Source organism: Petaurus breviceps, unplaced genomic scaffold, assembly GCF_028583685.1.
Source record: "Petaurus breviceps papuanus isolate PSGF00001 unplaced genomic scaffold, PetGlider_PUasm1.0 689, whole genome shotgun sequence".
In the NCBI taxonomy this organism is placed as follows: Eukaryota; Metazoa; Chordata; class Mammalia; order Diprotodontia; family Petauridae; genus Petaurus; species Petaurus breviceps.
Genome location: NW_027186458.1, coordinates 6,868,256 through 6,886,365, shown reverse-complemented (window position 1 = coordinate 6,886,365; position 18,110 = coordinate 6,868,256). Strand labels below are relative to the sequence as shown.

The following is an 18,110-nucleotide window of genomic DNA, read 5'->3' as shown; positions in this document are numbered from 1 at the left end:
CGGGGGAGGGGCTGCGGGGGGGAGGGGCTGCAGGGGGGAGCGCAGTGAGACCCCGGGTGCGGGGAGGGGAGAGGCTGGCCCAGGGTCCCTGGCTGCACTCGCACTCCGGCCCCCAGGCACCGCCTCCTTTTTGATGTGCCCGAGGGCGGGCTGGCGCCTGGGAGGCCCCGGGGAGTCCCGCGTCTGCACCACAGCCTGTGGAGGAAGGGGCCCCCACGGCCGCAGCCCCCTGCTGTGCCCCCAGTGCCGGCGCCCCTGACGTGTGCAGCTTTATTTACCCACTTACGTGTAAAGCCAGTCCTTACTTAAGCTGCTAGAGCTGGGAGCTGCAGCTCCCCCCCCCCAGCCCCTCCGGGCCCCGGCCTCCCCCCTCTCCTTGCCTGCACAGACCTCCCCCTGCGCCCTCGGGCCGGCCCCTCCTGACCTCTGGGCGCCTTGCCCTCTGTTCTCTTCCTTGGCTTCTACAAAGGCCCTCTAGACCTGACCCGCGCAGGTTCCCAGGCCCCCAGTGGTGGCTGACCTGCCTGGGAAGCCTTCCTCTTTTGCCCACTCCTCGGGCTGCGCTCTGGCGTCTCCGGGGTCACCTCGCAGCCCCGCCCTCCCGTTCCCACTGCTGAGTCCTCCTCTGGGCTGGGCCCTCTTCCCTGGACTCGGCCCGTTCTGTCTGCAGGTGTCTGCGCTGAGCCGGGCCGGAGGCTCAGTGGACGCGCAGCAGGCAGATGCCCTCCCTTCTCCCTCTGTGACACTGCGCTCCTGGAGGGCACAGGCCTCTCCTTTCTGCATGTGCTCCTAGCCCTTTAGCCCCGGTTCTGGCACAGCAGGAGGTGCTCACAGAATGCTTAGTGACCGTGCCCACCAGAGAGCCCTCCCCCTCTTCCTGCCCTTGTTGAGGGGCCGTTGTCCTTGCAGCAGTCAGGCTCCCAGCCGCAGGGCCGGCGTCTCCCCTCCCAGTTCTCGCCCCACATTCTCGTCTGCCTTCATCGCATCACTGGCAGGCACTCTCTTCTCTGCTCTAAATCAGGACTTCGGCAGCCCGAACCTTTTCATGGGCTCTTCTCCGTCTCCTCCAGGCCGGTCAGACCTTGTCCCTCTGCTCAGTGAGCTCTGGAGATGGCCGGTTACCTCCGGGATCAAATAGAAACTTGTCTGGCATTTAGAACCTTTATGACCTGGCCCCTTCCTACCCTTCCAGTCTGATTATGCCTTCTTCCCTCACCGTCCCTGTGATCCTGTGGTGTTGGCCTTGTGTCTTTGTGCGGCTGGCCCATGCCTGGAATGCTCTGTCCCACCTTCTCTGCCGCCTCCTTTCCCGGGCTTCCTTCAGGGCTGAGCTCAGATCTCACCTTCTATAGGAAGCTTTTCCTGGCACCCTCAGCGGCTGATGGCTTCCCCGATTCCATTGTCTCATAGGTTTCGCATCTCGCTGGTTAGAGTGCATGCTTGTACTGGCAGGGGCCCTTAGCACAGTGCCAGGCACACAGCAAACACTTACTAAATGATTATTGACCTACAGACTGATAGCCTACATTGATTTGTCTGGTTTTAATTGGTGACAGTCCTCAGCAGCCTGCTGTTAGAACATACAGTGATTCGAGGGGCAGTGGAGGTTGTGTGAGGGCCTGTGCTGCTGGGATGTGTGGCAGCCTCAGAGGCCCATCGGCCAGCAGGCCAGGTTTGTGATGAATTCAAGGATGGGGTCTGCACTGCAGCGTCCTGCTGACTCCCTCTTGCTCCTCTGAACTGACCACATTTGACATGGGACAGTGTCTCACTAGGATTGATTACGTGAAGCTGTTTGCCGTTCCGATGCCATTCTTTATGGAAAGAGCCACGAGAACATGCTGCTTGTCTTCCAGGGGTCTCTTTCATCAGACGCTGCTTCTGCCCTCGTTCATGGTCCCAGCTTGCCATTCTGCTGGGTCTCAGTTGGAGGCACCGACGGCTCCCTGGCATCCATGGGTGTCTGACCTGGGACTGGAGGCAGCCCAGGGGAGGAAGCCCTGAGGGTTTAGGGCTGGGAGGGACCTCAGGGACATCTAGTTCAGGCCCTGCTTTTCCCAGAAGGGAGGGAGCAGGCCAAGACATGGGGTAGCTTGTCCAAGATCAAGCAGCAAAGCCAAGGTTCAAACCCAGCTCCATATTCACTCTTCTCTGCTACACAGGCTGCTGTATTTTCTGGACAGAATAGTCTCAGAGCCCTTGAGATTTAGAACCCAAGGCATATTGCCATTCTATATGTGTTTGAATAATAACCACATAGATGAAAAAAGAATTCATATTTAATGTCATCAGAAATGCAGGCAAGTCTTCTCTCTTCTGTCCCGCCAGCCCTTAGCAGGGTCTCCCATTGCATCCTGGGTCATCTCCAGTTGTCCTGAACTGTGTCTGGCCACTGGACCCAGATGGCTCTGGAGGAGAAGGTGAGGCTGGTGACGTTGCACAACCCTCCCTCACTCAAGTCCGGAGTCAGCATTGCCCTGATGCCACAGTCCTCTTCAAGAATGAAGGACAAACACAAATGCTGCTTGATCCTGGGCTGTGCTTTCGAGGCCGGCAGAGCAGCCCTCGCCCTCTTTGACATCTGTCCTAAGGCACAGCTCTGTGGGACATCTTGCATCTGGGGTTGCCAGTAAGTAGGGACAGGAGGACATCTGTCTCATGGCTACCTTAACTCTTGATGACTGTTATGACTGAGACAGGAAGTCTTCCTGGAGGTGTGCCCCTCTCTGGATTGGCTAGACTATGGTAGGAGAGGAGCCTTGGTTGCAGCCCTAAGACCAGGAGGCCAGGAGAGTGGTTAGAGCAAGGTGGTGAGGCTCACCTTTGAAAGCCATGGTGCCAGGCACAGCCCCTGAGATTCTCGGCCTTTTGGGAAGGCGATCTCTCCACATCCCAGATCTCCAGACTCCTCAGCCTGGGGCTGTTAGCAGGATCCCCATGTTCACCAGGTTTCTGACCAGTTATCAAGCCATTCTTTACAATGATTTCAAAGAAATACAAATGAAAAGGAATCTTTCTAGAAAATTTTAGATAGGGAAGCTCAGAGTCGTTCTGGGTTCCAGAGAGTCAAAGCTGGAAGGGCCAGTGGGCTCATCTCATCTTACTCTTGAGTCGGCGTGCTGAGCAGGTGCAGTGAGCGGGCAGGGAGGGAGTCAGCTGCACAGCTGCCCCTCCCGCCCCAGCCCGTGACGCCAGGAGGCCTTCTGGGCCACTGCATTGGTCACTGGTGCAGAAATTTGGATGAGACTCCAGGCTTATGGAAAAGGACAGGGAAGGTAATAGGCTAGATACTCCTAACTTCTCACTTATTGTGTAATAGTTCTAATCCTGAGTTTAGTCAAATTATTTAAATGAAAAATTTGAAATTCTCCAAAGTTAACAGAGTTGGATATACAATTGTTCTGAACTGAAGAAATACATTCTTTCTTTAATCGCTTTGCAGTGTCCCCTGTGATCATCCACAGTCTAGCCATTTTTAAGGTTGAAGTTATACATTTCCTATTATTTGTTGAAAAATCGTTCCCATTGTCAGCGAGAACGAGGCTTTCAGCCGCCACCCGCCATAACACGCCTTCTGTTTTTGCCTGTTCTCAGTTGGGAGCTGAGAGTGCTGACAGTATCGGCGCAGTGTTAAATAGCAGAGACGATCAAAGGGAGATTGCTGAGACCAGAGAAACTTGCAGGTTAGTCTGAAGATCGATTCTCACCCTTTGCTGTAGCTGAGAGCATGCGGGAAACCTTTCTGTTTGGGGAGCCAGCCCCCTTTGGAGTGAATCCATGCACTCGCACTGGGTTCGGCTTCCCCAGATCCCAGGCAGCTGTTGCTGCTCTCAAGGTGCTGCGGGCTGGATACTTCATTTTCTTTAAAAAATAATTCACTTTTATCAATGTCTTTGTCTTTCTGTCACCTGTATTCCACACTCTCTCCCTCTCCCTCCTGCTGGAGGCCCCTCATACTAAAGGTGCTGAGAGGTAAATCTCTCAGCAGAGTTCCTAAGATTTCTCTTCCTCCCCCTGCTCATGTCTGGGGGGCCCTTCCTGGGCTGACCCAGCTGCCTGACCGGCCGGCCTCTGTTTACATGCTAGTTAGGCTTTGTGAGAATGATTTCAGAAGGCGTCAGTGCCAACCTCCGGTTCAGAATTGACAGTTAAAGGAAGACTGATCAGGGGTCCTTCTTCAGACTGAACCAGGGACACTAGGCTAACGTGCTGCTTTGTGGTCTGTGGCCTACAGAAGAAGGGCGAGGGCTCTTTTCTCACCCCTTTGCTGTCTTGATTTCTGCTTTATCACACAAAGTTATCGGGGATCTTTTAAAGACAAGTTCTAGTTGATTTCTCTTGCCCCCCGTCCCATGCCTTTTCCCCTCTAGTCCTTCTGAAAGCTCCTTGCTGGGGCCCTTGCCTTCCCAAGGTTTGTCTTACTGATGCTTCCTCTCCAGTTACCTTGTATTGATTGTGTGTCTGTTTTTGTATATCCTTGTACGTGTCCATGTTGTCTCCTGACAGGGAGACTGAGCTTGCGGAGGGCAGGACTGTTGTGTTGGTCTTTGTGCCCAGAGCCTCACACGGCCCCTGACGCCTGGCCAGGCTCTTACTTCTCCCTCTCTGTTCTGACCACTCTTCAGTCTCATCCTGCCCTCTCCCACCCCTCTGCCTGTGCAGGCCGAGGGCCATCTGTACAGGGCGTTGCCACCTTCTTGGACAGAGACCAGGCTTTTATCACTGGATCCCCCCAGTGCCCAGTGTAGATGTTTCTTAGGTGCTTGCTGGACCTGCCCCCAGCATACCCTGCTCATCCTCTATACTTGTCCTGTCCCCTCTGTGCAGGTCCAGTGACCTTCCTGAGCCTGGTGTGGTGCTCACCCAGGGTCAGCACTTAACAAGTGGATGCTTTTTATTTATTGAGTGAAGCACCCGCACCTTACCTTCTAGCACCTAGCACAGTGTCTTGTGTGTAGTTCATTTTTATTTTGAAGTTTATTTCTCATCTAATTTTTATTTACAATTACATGTAAAGACAGTTTTTAACATTCAGTTTTTTAAAATTGAAGGTCTGGATTTTTCTTTCCCTCCCTCACCTCCCCCCAAGATAGTAAGCAGTTTGATATGTTATACGTTTGCAGACATTGCATGTATTTTAGACTCAGTATTTTGTTGTTGTTGGGAAAAAAATTTAAAAATCTCATCATGTCTGTAAAATGTTTACTCTGAATTTCTAGGGCTTCTTATGACACGTCAGCTCCAAATGCAAAGCGCAGATATTTGGATGAAGGGGAGGCCGAGGAAGAAGAGTTAGAAGAATATAAGGTCAGTAGCACCAGCATAGTCTTGTGTTCAGAGAGAAGAAACGCGTAAAATGGCGATTTTCCTGAAGTGAGAATGATGTTCTGTGAGAGAATGAAAAATTAAAATGTCACCGTTATCCCGTCCAACACTAGTTTGCATGGATCTTAATGGCTAAAGCTTTTTACAAATCATAAATATTAGCTTATGGGGGGGAGTAACGAGTGATTTTAGTCGCTCTCCAGACATGCGGCTCTTACGACGGGCCGGCCCTGCCCTCTAGGAGCCCCCACTCTGAAGGGAGAACAGCAGATAAAGTCATTGTCCATACAACATACAGCGTATTGACGTGTAACAGCCAGCACAAAGGCACTCGGTCAGTGAGTTGAGTGATATTTGCAAGGAATGGGAGAAGGGCAGCAGAGCATAGAGAGGTAAAGGGAAGGCCGGCTGGAAGGAGGCCGGGCAGGTCACGGGGGGGGCATCGAAAGCCAGAGAGGAGACGTCGTATTTGATCTGGCAGGCTGCACTACTTGATTGAATGTGGGAGTGGCATGGTCAGGTCTGTCCTCGGGGAGCTCCCTTTGATAGCTCAGTGGAGGAAGGGCTAGAGTGGGAGGAGACTGGAGGCAGGCAGAGCCAGAGAGGGGCTGATGAGAGAGATCCCAGAGGAGGTAACTAGCATAATATTGGGATGGTATTTGTGAAGTGCTTTGTAAACCTTGGCGGGCTCTAAATGCGAGCCTTTACCACTCTTATTCCGTCCCAAGGAAGTGAGATGTTAGAATGGCCAGGTCTCATACTGTACTGGTTTTCAAAGTGGCTGGAGCTTTTAGATGTCATGGTACATGTGGGACTGGATACAGGAAGCAGCTTTTGATGCTTCTGAACCTGACATTGAATGTTTCAATTTATTGCCTTTAGAGTAAAATTAGAATGTTACCAGTATAGAAGATGAGATCTATAATCAACAGAGGCTGAGGGGTGTAGAATTCTTTCCCTTTTCTTGTTTATAGTCCCCTTCTCTCTCATTATCAGTAAGTTCTCTGATTTGTGTTATTAACATCTTTATCATTTCCTAGATTATTTATCATTAATCATTACGTTACGATGAGAAAAACAGGCAATAAGTTAGCTGGCTTTCCTTGGGAAGGGGATGGTGGGATGATAGATGACGTACTGGGAAGGGGTTATAGGGAGAAAGGATCACTCATTGAGGTGGGTGGGATCCGTGCACATCAAATGTTCTTTCACTCTCCTGGGTTTATTTCTCAAAGGATGAAGTGGAAATGCAGCAAGAAGAAGAGAATCTGCCCTACGAGGAAGAGATTTACAAAGACTCAAGTACTTTCCTTAAGGTGAGAGTGCAAACACTCCCAGGTGGTGGGGCCTCTGTCCCTCTCAAAGCACCTTAGAAATGTAGCCTTTCTTGTCAGACAGAGAGGATGCCCACCTTGGCCTCAGGGCTCTCAGCCCTCTTCACCTCCCCACCCAGGCAGTTCCCGTGCTGGGGGGTTTCACCTCTCATCTCCCACATCTTTTCTGTGCACTAATGCCTGCTGGTCTTGCCCACCAGCTCCCCTTGACTCAGTCTTCTCCCTCTAGTCCAGGGCTTCTGAACCTTGGGATCCTTAGCAGTGGGTGGAGCCATGATAGTGTTTCTACATGCATGAAATAATGTATCCTGCTTTACAAGGGATAGTCCTGTGGATTACAGGCAACCAAGTACATTGAAATAGTTATCATCATGTTTAAAAAAAGCAGAAACAAAGCTCCCAGTTTAAGAACCCCTGCTCCAGCCTGTCTTTTGTAGCATTGCCAGACTTATTTTCCTGCTGCTCTTGTGTTCTGAACCTCGTGGTAGCTCCCTCTTGACTTTGCCTGCCTTTCGGGCCTCATCTCACGCTGTGGTCTCTCACATGTGCTGCTCTCTAACAGAATGGAGCTGACTTTTGGTTGGGCAGTGTAGCTAGTGCTTGCCCACCTCCATCCCTTTGCTTGAGTGCCTCCTGACGTCTACAGACTTTCCTCTTCCCTACCCTGGTAGCGGCCCAAATACCTGCCCGTAGAACCTTCTCTGTTCTTCTCAGTGTCTTAGAAGGCTCCGTGAAGCCTTCTCTGATATCGCAGCCAGGAATGATCCTTTTCTGCCTTGGCCCTTAGATAGCCCTTTGTGCTTTTTAGCAGTTTAGCTCAGTCTAGGAAGTGACTAGTCTGTATTCCTTTCTTTTCCATAACCGTTATCATGTACCTGCGTACATAGCAGTTCGGGCATGTCACATGTCTGTTGTAAAGTGGAAGTGTCAGATGGGCTGTGGCCCAACCAGATGAAAATGTAGTTGGCTGGTGTTTAATAAAATAAATAAAAATATAATGTGACATAAGGTTAACGTGTGTCTTTCTGAGTCAGCATGCACTTAGGGAAAGCTCCGTTTCTGTTTGAGTTTTCTGTGTCTGGTGTAGAGTCCTACCTACCATACTCCACAGCGGGTATACAGCGCTTCCCTTGTGATCCCCCTGCCCTCAAGCTGCAGGCTGACTCATAAAGTGTTAAATTTAGATCAGGTGTGTATGTGTGTAGATGTGGGTCAGCTAGGTGGTGCTGTGGGTAGAGTACTGGCCTGGTATCAGGAGGACCTGAGTTCAGATCCGGCCTCAGACACCAGCCTTGTGACCCTGGGCAGGTCCTTCACCTTGCTTGTTGCTTCAGTTTCCTCCTCATTAAAATGAGCTAGAGAAGGAAATGGCAAACTAATCTAGTGTCTTTGCCCATAAAACCCCGAGTAGGGCCACAGAGTCAGACACGGCTGAAAATGACTGAACAGTAAAACAGTGATGTGTAGGGATGTACTGTCATTATACGTGTTCTTTTCATTGTCACATCTTTAGGGGACCCAGAGTTTAAATCCTCACAATGATTATTGCCAGCACTTTGTTGACACCGGACACCGGCCCCAGAATTTCATCAGAGATGTGGGTATGTCACGCTCGGCCTGCTCTTCATTATCTGTGTTTGGCTTGTCAGCTTTTTGACTTCTCTCTGGCAGAGTAATGTTTTGGTCTCCCTGTCTCATTCATGAATGGTCAAGAAATGCAAACTTGGTTTAATACAGACAGTTCTTGTATTATGTAAATTTGCATTATGCAAATTAGACTTTACGAAAAGAACTCTGAAAGAATTATCTTATAGTGTTGTGCTCCTGCCCTCAGCTTGGGTGGTCCAAGGCTGCCCACCCCTACCCCTGCCACAAAAAAAAGCCTTAAAAGAAAAACTCAGAAAAATCCCCTCCAAGTAAAAGCAGGATAACAGACATGCAGAGAGAGGCCACTGCTGGCACAGCCAGATCAGGGGCTTGGCTCGAGATCCCTGGTGCCCTACGTGGCCCGCGCTGTGTGTCAGGCTTCTGCCTGACTGCATGTGGGCACTGTGTGGCTGTCCCTGGTGCCCCCCCCCCCCCCTCATGTGTTCCTCCTTCTCCTCTTGCTTCTCTGTCCCCGGCCCCTACTTGACTGGGGTCCTGACCTCCCTCCATGGGCTCAGAGCCCTGTTCCTGCCTCCTCTCCCTCCCTTCCCCCCATCCATGGGCAAATTTGCATTATGTGAAAATTACTTTACATAGAGTTCTGTGAATGGTCCACTTACATAAAGTGAGAACTGTCTGTTATAGTCTAGACAGAAGATAATTAGATAAAGAGACCACAAGACAAGTTGTGGGCCATCCTGGAATCAAATGCAAGTTTTAAGAAATGATGAATGCTGTTATGCTGCCAATTTTGGTTATCATTGATAGTTGCCTGTAATTCTTCCATTATCCACTAAAAGAATGTTTTTTAAAAGTGCACAAAAAGTTGGAATTTAAATTCTGTGCTGTTTGCATTTCATAAGCTTAATAAAGATTAGAAATCTCTTTTTTCTTTGTATATTTTATAGAATTCAGAAAAATACATATTTCTCATAGTTAAACATTTTTTAAAATGGCACCATCCATAACTCTGTGTGCACTCTCTTGGTGCATGTTTGCAAATAGTCTCCTGGCTGCAGTGGATACATTTTTTAAATAGCTTTTACTCTCAGAGAGTGTCGAGACCTATTGTCTTCATTTAAACTGGTACCACGAAGCCTGTCCTGGATCCTCTTAGGAGATGCTGAGGCCCAGCACAGCCCTAAAAACTTTAGAGTGGAGTATAAACAGGGAGTGGGAGACTGGATGGCATGAACTGTGGCTGCCCCCTCCAGATGTGGTGGGAGCTGTCTAGTAAACCTTGATCTTCTCAGTAAAAACTCCGTGCAAAAAACAGCTGTGAGGGCTTGGCGCAAAGGAGGTTGGATCCTGCTCGCCAGCACAGCGCCGGCACGTAGTAGGGGGTTAGGGAACGCTTGGCGACTGATGTAGGGAAGCCTCGTGATGCAGTTTCACTGGATGAAGCTTGACTTGTGTTGCTGACATCAATACTTCACCCTTCAGGTTTGGCAGATAGATTTGAAGAGTATCCCAAGCTGAGGGAGCTCATCAGACTGAAGGACGAGCTGATCTCGAAGTCAAACACTCCCCCCATGTAAGTGCCCTCGCTGCTGTTATCAGCAGTCTGCCTTCTCCGGGAAGCCGGTCTCTTGGCAGCTGGCCGAGACGAATGCCACCTGGTTTCTCTTTCCTTTGGAGAAATGGTTGTATGGAAACTCCCTGGGGCTGAGCACATCACACGCTCTTCATAAAAATGTCTTGGTTGATTATCAGGCTTTTTATGTATCATGACACTGCCTTAAAAAATATGGAGACCCTCCTTTTGAGAGCACAGAACTTGGGGGCAGTAGAAGTAATTTACTCTGTGTGTGTGTGTGTGTGTGTGTCTGTCTGTGTGTGTGTGTCTGTGTGTAAGAAGCTGGCATTGGCAGTTTCCTAAATGAGGTGGTTGTTTGGGGTGAGTCACACATATTTCCTCTTCCTTGAGTTGAATGCCTGTAGTGATTCTGTGTGCCATCAAGTCTTCTTCATGCTCATCTGACATTGATGTGATGAAAAGGGCTTCATGAATCTAACGCAGGGTTTGACCAGGTTTCTTTGAATGCAGAGATTTTCTAAATAACTAGGCTTTAGGAAACTAGCTTTCATCTAAAGCCTGTGACACTTTGTACTAGATGAATAGAGAAGATGGTTCAAGTTCATTTTTATTGTCTTTGAAGCTCTTCCCTGGACTGTAGGTGGGGGAAATGAGGCCTGCCAAGTTCACATTGAACAGATGAACCATGGACTTGTTAAACTAAGAGAAGCATTGGCAGAACCTAGGGCCTTCTAGGATCACACATTCTTTTGTATTTTTCCCTTGGCTTTGATAGCCTGGCAGGCAGCATGCTGCTGAAGGAGGCCTGGGTGCGGTTTGGGGGGTAGAGGCGAACCTGGGATTTAGCCCTTCTCCAAGGAGTGTGATCTCTGCCACGAGGAGACATGATGGAAATGTTTGTCACCTGCAGATGACATGGTCCAGGCCCTCCAGAGCAGTTTGGCTCCTGTGCTTAATTGTGTGTTTTGAACTAAGAGAAAACTTTAAGAAAGCATTTAGTGATGAGCTCTGCCAATAGCGTCAGGACCTGGGTTGTAGTAAGATCTTGTTAACTGCTGTTAGTGGAACACCTCCAGCCACTGCCACATATTTGTTGTGCTTTAATTTGCTAGGTATTTACAAGCGGATTTAGATGCTTTTGACATCAGAGAACTAAAATCCAAATTTGACGTAATTCTTCTGGAACCTCCCTTGGAAGAGTATTACCGAGAAACTGGAATCACTGCTAATGAGAAGTGCTGGACCTGGGATGATGTGAGTGTTTCTTGAAAAACTAACAATGATCAGGCATTTTTTTATGACGAATCGGTCGTTTGTGATGAATGAATGGGAGCGAAGAGCTGGTGGCTAGCGAGTTCTTTCTTTACAGAGGCTCAGAATGATGTTGGGATTGTCCAAGATGAACATCTCTCCTCTCTCAGTGAGGAGATAAGATTGACTGATTCCTTGGAGGACTCTTCACCAGACCCACACGCAGGCCCTCCCTCAAGGTGTCCTTAGATATATCCGTGATCGTGGGTTAGGCGGCCACTCAGTAAGCCTTTACCAAGGCCCTGCTACCCAGCAGTCACCCTGCCGAGAGCAGACCTGTCCTTGCCCTGAGGACCTTACATGCTAATGGGGAGACGAGGCCCCGGCCACCAGTGTCTGTGGAATAAATGGCGAGTGAGACAAAGGTTGCTAAGTACAAGAAGGCACTTAGTGCCTGATCACAGGTCGAGAAACGGTCAGCAATGCATTCAGACATGATTTTACTTCTCTTGTTAGTGTCAGGCAGTTGTGGCCCACTTTGTTCAGAATTATGTGTTAGGAATTATTCTGATGGCTAAGTGGGTCCCACAGGTTTCAGAGAAAGATGTTGTGCATATGAGAGCGTGCATGCACGCACGCGTGTGTGCGCGTGTATGTGCGTGCATGTGTGTGTTTGTGTGTGTGTGTTTCAGATGCTACAGATAGTTGTCCTCTCTTGAGTGTCCCTGTTCATTTTCCTTAGAGTTGGCGAATGCCTCTTTGGAAATTGAAACAAGCAAAACCAGGAGGAAGCTGTATGTGCCGCGTTGTTTTCAGGGACCTTCTCGGGGTCCCCGCTAGCTCGTCTGTACGGTGAGAGTGTCGAGCTGCAGGATTGCTCAGAGCCCTTCTAGCTCCCCTGTTACTGACCTGCATTCTTTAAACCTTTGCTATCGCCCTGGTTTGTAGAGGCAGCTTCCGAATGAGGAAATAGGAATTTCTGCTCTAAACCTTTTACTCAGGCAGACAGGAGCGTGTGGATTGAGATCCAGGAGAACGTCGCCTGTCATTTCAGACTGTGCATAAGGCATCATTCTGTGCAATCTTATTTTGTGTTCCTTAGATTATGAAGCTAGAAATCGAGGAGCTCTCCGGGTTGCGGTCATTTGTCTTCTTGTGGTGTGGCTCTGGGGAGGGCCTGGACCTTGGCAGAGTGGTAAGAACCCTTTTTTTAATCCTTAAGAAAAAAATGAGGCAAATGTGCTCACATATGAGGTCATGGACCGTCTGTTTAGCTTAACGTTGTTGAGCCCATGTTTTTAATGATAATTTGAACGTGGTCCAGAATGCAGGTTCAGCCAGGCCACACATACTCGGTCACCTCCGTGTGCAAAGACAGAAGTCTCTTTGGCCTTCAAAGCCCTTCATTAGCTCCTGCCTTCCCAGTCTTCTTATGCCTTACCCCTCAACATGGACTCTTCAGGCCTCCTGGCTGTTCACAAACAAGACATTTCTGTCTCATGGCTCTGAAGGTCTTCCCTGACTGCTCCTTGTGCTTGGGATGCTCTCCCTCCTCTGCTCTGACCACTGACCTCCCTGGCTTCCTTTCAGTCCCCACTAAAATCCTGCCTTCTATAGGAATCCTTCCCAAACCCTCCTCGTTCCAGCACCTTCCTCTTGATTACTTCCTGCTGTCCCCGTGTGTAGCTTGTCTCCCCGTTAGAATGTTAGCTCCTTGAGGGCAGAAATTGTCTTTTGCCACTTTTGGTGTCCCTAGTCCTTAGCTCAGAGCCCGGCACGTAGTAGGTGCTTAATAAATCTTTGCTGACTGCCTGAGCGCAGGTGGCCTCTCCTGAGTAGGCCGCCATCACATCGGCTGTTAGGCTGCTGTCTTCACGAGGCAATGTTGTGTGTACAGCACATTAGAAGCCTTGGCCATGCCTCCCTCCCCTAGTCTGTGGAGCTGACTTTCTGAAGCTGCTGAGAATGTATTTACACTAATCCACCTGGAATGTCTGGCCCAGTGCTTTAAGCAGTTGGTCATTCTTCATTCTCGGCCGTCCTCGCCAGCCACGCACTGGTTTTTGTGGTGATCCTTGAGCTCCTTCAGCACAAGGTATCCTTGAGCTGTCAATGCCTGTCCTTGGGTGTGACCAGGGCCATGCCAGAGGCTGGTTTTTCAGTTTTCCATGTGAGGGTTTATGCCTCAGCCACTGGTAGACATTCAGATCAAGGCTGGATTTATTCCTTGTCATCTAGACTTAGGACCGTGATGGTCAGAATGTGAATCATGCAGATGACAGCTTTGCCTATTAAACCTTTACCAGCACTCATGGAGTCTTCTGTGATTTCTTGTTGTCTCTCCCTTGTACCTCTCCATCCTTTCTGCCACAATGACACCGGAGGCTGGATCTAACCTGCCTGAAGTCTGGGCACACTTCCTTTACCGCATTCTTGTTTTCTTCTGGTTTGATAAGTGTCAGAAAAGAAAGGAGGCTTGTGTGGCCTCAGCCCATACAAGTTTGCTCTGTGATCTGCACGTCTCTTTCTGGATGGCCACCAGCCGTCTCTTTCATGCTTAGTGCTAGAGGTTTTCCTAGGAAGTGAAGACACATTCAGTAGCGCCTTGATCATTGGCTCAGCTCTTTCCCTTGGGGCATGGGGCCTTCTCTCATCCTGGGTACCTTATTGCTGATAGAGGCTCTCCTGGCGTTTGGGGATATAGTTTGATCCTGGGGAACCAGCCAAGGTCAGGGGGCACTTTTTATTACCTCCCAGAAGACTTTGGGGGTCAGCTCCCTATCAGCCAATTGTTTTCTGTCCTTTCCTGTTCCAAGATTATTCTCCTCAGCATAAAGGTAGAACAGGCCTGTTTTCCCTCTGTTGTCAGTCCCTGTCACTCCTGCCCCAGGCAGTGGTCCTGCCCGTTTTACACTTAGCTGACATCAGCAGAGGCTGCTGCTTCCATTTTGTCTTTTTTTTTTTTTTAAAGCAATTGGGGTTAAGTAACTTGCTCAAGGTTACACGGCCAGGTGTTTCTGGGTGGGTGCTAAGTATCTGAGCCCGGATTGGATCCCCAGGTCATCCTGACACTGGGGCCGGTGCTCTTACTTGCTGTGCTACCTGGCCACCCCTGTTTCTTTGTTTTTTAATTTGTTTGTGGTCCATGGCTCCCTTGGCTTGTTTCTGTAGATTTGGAGTATGAGCTCCTGGCCTTATGTGTACCCCATTCTTTTATCCCACAAATACCAACAGTATTTTTATTTACTTGTGGTAGTTACAGTAAGAAATGTTTTAGAACTTCCATTCCAGAATTTTTGAGTTTCATGAACATTGAGCTTTGTGGCAGGGCCCTGAGGAGGTGAAGCTGTGTTCTCTGAAGTAAGGCTACATGTCAGGGGGTGATGAGGACTGTCCTCGCTTGGGGCTGTGTGTTCCAAGTCTGTATTTACAGACACGTATTCCATTTCTGCTCGTTCCCCCTCAGATGGGGCGTTCTCCTTTTCCGTACGGGCTAGAACAGAATTGCCACGCCATTTTGAAATCTTACTCCCTCACGTAGAAAAGAGTCAGTTATTTTTTGTGCTTAATTTTAAAATCCTAGTGACTGTGTTCTGCTTTCTTTTAGTGTTTGCGCAAATGGGGTTACAGAAGATGTGAAGACATCTGTTGGATTAAAACCAACAAGAACAATCCTGGCAAGACGAAGACTTTGGACCCAAAGGCCGTCTTCCAGAGGACAAAGGTACGGCCCCGTCCAGGCTTCCCCGGCGCGGCTGCGGTCGCCAGAGCTGTCAATGAGGACCTTCTTTGGGTTTGGAGGACTTAAATTGAATTAGAAGATAAATGTTAATATATTTTTATCTTAGTCGGTAAGAATTCTGTAAACGAAGGAAGCAGTGTTTCCCCCCAAACTTGGTTTGACAGAAGCTCCAAACGTTGTTGGGCTGTGAACGTGGTTAGGGGGCTGTACACATTTCCTGATGGCCCCCGACATCCCTTCCATCCCAAAGCCCCGCTTGAAGTGGAAGCGTTGTTTGTTTCCTAGAGAGAGCTAGCTTTGGTGGGCTCAGCCTAAATTTGACTTGGTTTAAGGGGATTTTTTTCCTTTACAAAAAGTTCAGTAGGTACTCATGAACTATAGAACCAAGTCAAAAATATTTTAATAATGGACATTTTAACAACAATGTAGTAAGAAAAAAGATACAAAATAGCACTCCTTTTCTGTAGTCATTGAGGTACAGATGGAAGGAAGTGACTGCTGGCAGGTCCAGCCCTGGAAAAGATTCCTGACCCTCTCCTCTGCCCCCAGGATAACCCTCTTCTCATTCCAGCCATCAGAGGTGCAAAGCCCCTGGCCGGGCAAGCCTGAGCACCCAGTGGAGGCCCACCTGGGGCCTGGCAGCAGCAGAAGCCAAGAGCTCCCAACACACAGGAAGAAAGCTTTCTCCCAAGTGAGCTGCAGGAGACAAGGCCTCACTCCTCAACCCCGAGCCCTTGGCTGTGGTCTCTCAGCTTCCTTGGGAGCCTGAGCCTTGGTCAGCTCCTCTCTTTGTCTTCTGGCTCCTTCCTGCTGCCTTCAAATGGAGTTGCTTCTCCCTGTCCTTAAATCTAAGCTAGGAATACGTCTGTGTGTGTGCAGACATGTGCACACACGCGCTACATGCCTGGGTCTGTGTGTGCATATTGTGGTGTTTAAAAAGCTCAGGATACAGAATCATGTCTCCGTGTCTTTTTTCATTGGTAAACTCTCCGCTGTTTTTTCACCACTGATTCTCTATGAAATTGCCCCCTCAGAAGTTTGCCAGTGAGCTTTGAGTTTGATAAATCACAAGGCATTTTCTCTTTTGTGCTGCATCAGACGTTGTTGGTGCCTCCCCCCATTTTCAAGCTCCCTTTTCCCTTGACTTCTGTGGCTCTGCCTCCCAAATCTTTATATTCCAATCTCCCCCCTGAACTCAGGGCTCACATTTATTTACCTGGTGGCCATTTTGCTTTCTTCCCCGTGTCCTCTGTCCAGTTGAAGATTAGTGATGCTCTCCTAGGTCTTATGTGCCTCTTCTCTGAGGCCTTCCTCTGTAGATAATCTCACCTCTTGTTGAGTCCCCTGAAGGTTCCGGTCTCAGCCCTTCAACACAGCTGCCAAAAGGCTTTCTCAGCCACAGAGTTAGCAACCCTTGTCATCCCTAAGATCACAAGCAGGGTCTTTTTGTTCTGTCTTAATTTCATTAGCAAGCACTTGCAAAAGGTGAAGGAATTAAGAAAAGTAAAATTCCTTCTTGATTAAATCTCAGCTCTTCTTCCGTTGTTGAGGGTCTTCCCCATCAGTCTGGCTGCATCCTGCCCTTCCAGGCTCACTGACCATTTCATGTATCTGCCGTACCCTCTCACTCACATTTATGCATGCTATCCCCAGGACCTGGACTCCACTCTTTCTTGGCATTGCCTTTCAGAATAACCTTCCATCAGGGCTCGTCTCATGTGCCACCTCTCCCATGAAGCCTTCCTGGGGGTCCCCTGCCCAGCACTGTTCTCAGATCCTCCTGGCACCCTTGCTTCAGACTTTGTTCTATACCAGGAAAGCCCATCTTGTGTTAGGCTCAGTCTGTAGCCTGAGAAGTTCAGGCTCATTTTCTCACCCGGCTTTCATCATCCTGATGACCACGGGAAGGTGGAAGGTTCTAGAATATTTACCCCGGAGCTCTGAAAAGTCCCGACGGCTGTCTGCAGAAAGCACTGTTGCCTTGTCTTGTGCAGGAGCACTGCCTGATGGGCATCAAAGGCACTGTTCGGAGGAGCACAGACGGCGACTTCATTCACGCCAACGTCGACATTGACTTGATTATCACAGAAGAGCCTGAAATTGGAAACATAGAAAAACCAGTGGAGATTTTTCATATCATTGAACATTTCTGCCTCGGTAGGAGACGCCTCCACCTTTTTGGAAGGGACAGTACAATCCGACCAGGTATGACTTCAGTGAAAAAAAGACTTTTAAACTTAAAATATTGATGTGTTTAAATGAATGATTGACCTTTTTACATCATAGAATAAAATAATGTGCAGAACAAAATGGCCATTTTGATATAAGGGGAATGCTAAAATCTTGTGGAAAACTTGGAGTAGTTTGGTATCTGTCACCAAAATAATCATAATTTATCATTTTAATTCTGATTGGAAATATTAAGCCACATTCGTTTTGCATTTGTATGTAGATCGTGTATCTGATTTTCTGAATGTTCATGTTCACAAAAGACTCTCTAACATTTCATCTGGTGACTGGAACCCTTTGTACGAGGGCGTTTTTAGGAACGGTGTATACTCTCCACCATAGCCAGAGACCAGAGCACCATTTCAGATTCTGTGCAGTAGTTTTTCAAATTCCAGAGGCTTTAGCTCTTTAAAAATAAACTAAACAAAGTCAAATAGTTTAAACTTTTTTGACCTAAAAATGGTTTCCCATCTCATGGGCTGTTTGTGTTCACGTGTTCACATCGTGTGTGTACAATTACAGCCTTATGGGATTTGCTCGGGGGACCCAGAAATCGTTTGGAAGTGCTGGGGGTGGTTTTCTTTCTTCATCAGACTTCCTTAAAGGCCACACAGCAGTTCACCACCACATTGCTGATAGAAATAGCATCTCCTCTGGTGAGGATCCAAGGCCCCAATGGTCATGGTGCACCTCACCACCAGTGGGGACGACCCCCCATTCCCCTGCTGCCCCAGACCTGTGATTGACAGTCTTCTGCTCAGGCAGCCGGCCAGCCTTGAAAGGCCTGCTGTGTGCTGGGCCCTTCTGTAAATGCTGGGAATTCAGAGGAAGGGTCGTAGTGTGTAAGGAATGACGCTCCTCATGCACTGCTGCTCTCCCACCCCTTGTTTTTGTGGACAGTGATCTCCCCCCCACAGGACTTGAGTCCATCCCCAAGGTTCCGCCCATGGCCGGGCCCGTCCCGCACATGGCTGTTCCCACTTTGTCCATATTTTCAGATTAACACGTGGCTTCTTCCTCCTGTTCTCTTCTTCTCCTTGAGGTC

At 48.9% G+C, this 18,110-nt stretch overlaps 1 protein-coding gene across 3 annotated transcripts in view; it reads left to right on the top strand.

Annotated features, from left to right (window-relative positions):
- Positions 1-18,110, top strand: part of METTL14 (methyltransferase 14, N6-adenosine-methyltransferase non-catalytic subunit) — a 33,051-nt gene that overhangs the window by 5,804 nt on the left and 9,137 nt on the right. For 2 of the 3 annotated variants that reach the window (XR_011171776.1, XM_069104903.1), the window contains exons 2-10: positions 3,595-3,683; positions 5,220-5,307; positions 6,561-6,641; positions 8,173-8,260; positions 9,750-9,840; positions 10,956-11,097; positions 12,197-12,289; positions 14,702-14,818; positions 16,831-17,041. Coding sequence is in view for 2 of the 3 variants with exons in the window: in XM_069104903.1 (XP_068961004.1) it covers positions 3,595-3,683; positions 5,220-5,307; positions 6,561-6,641; positions 8,173-8,260; positions 9,750-9,840; positions 10,956-11,097; positions 12,197-12,289; positions 14,702-14,818; positions 16,831-17,041 (1,000 nt within the window). In the remaining variant the exon portion in view is untranslated. Of the gene's footprint in view, positions 1-396; positions 2,630-3,594; positions 3,684-5,219; positions 5,308-6,560; positions 6,642-8,172; positions 8,261-9,749; positions 9,841-10,955; positions 11,098-12,196; positions 12,290-14,701; positions 14,819-16,830; positions 17,042-18,110 lie in introns of those variants that run through there. The other variant, XM_069104904.1, reaches the window with a different exon arrangement.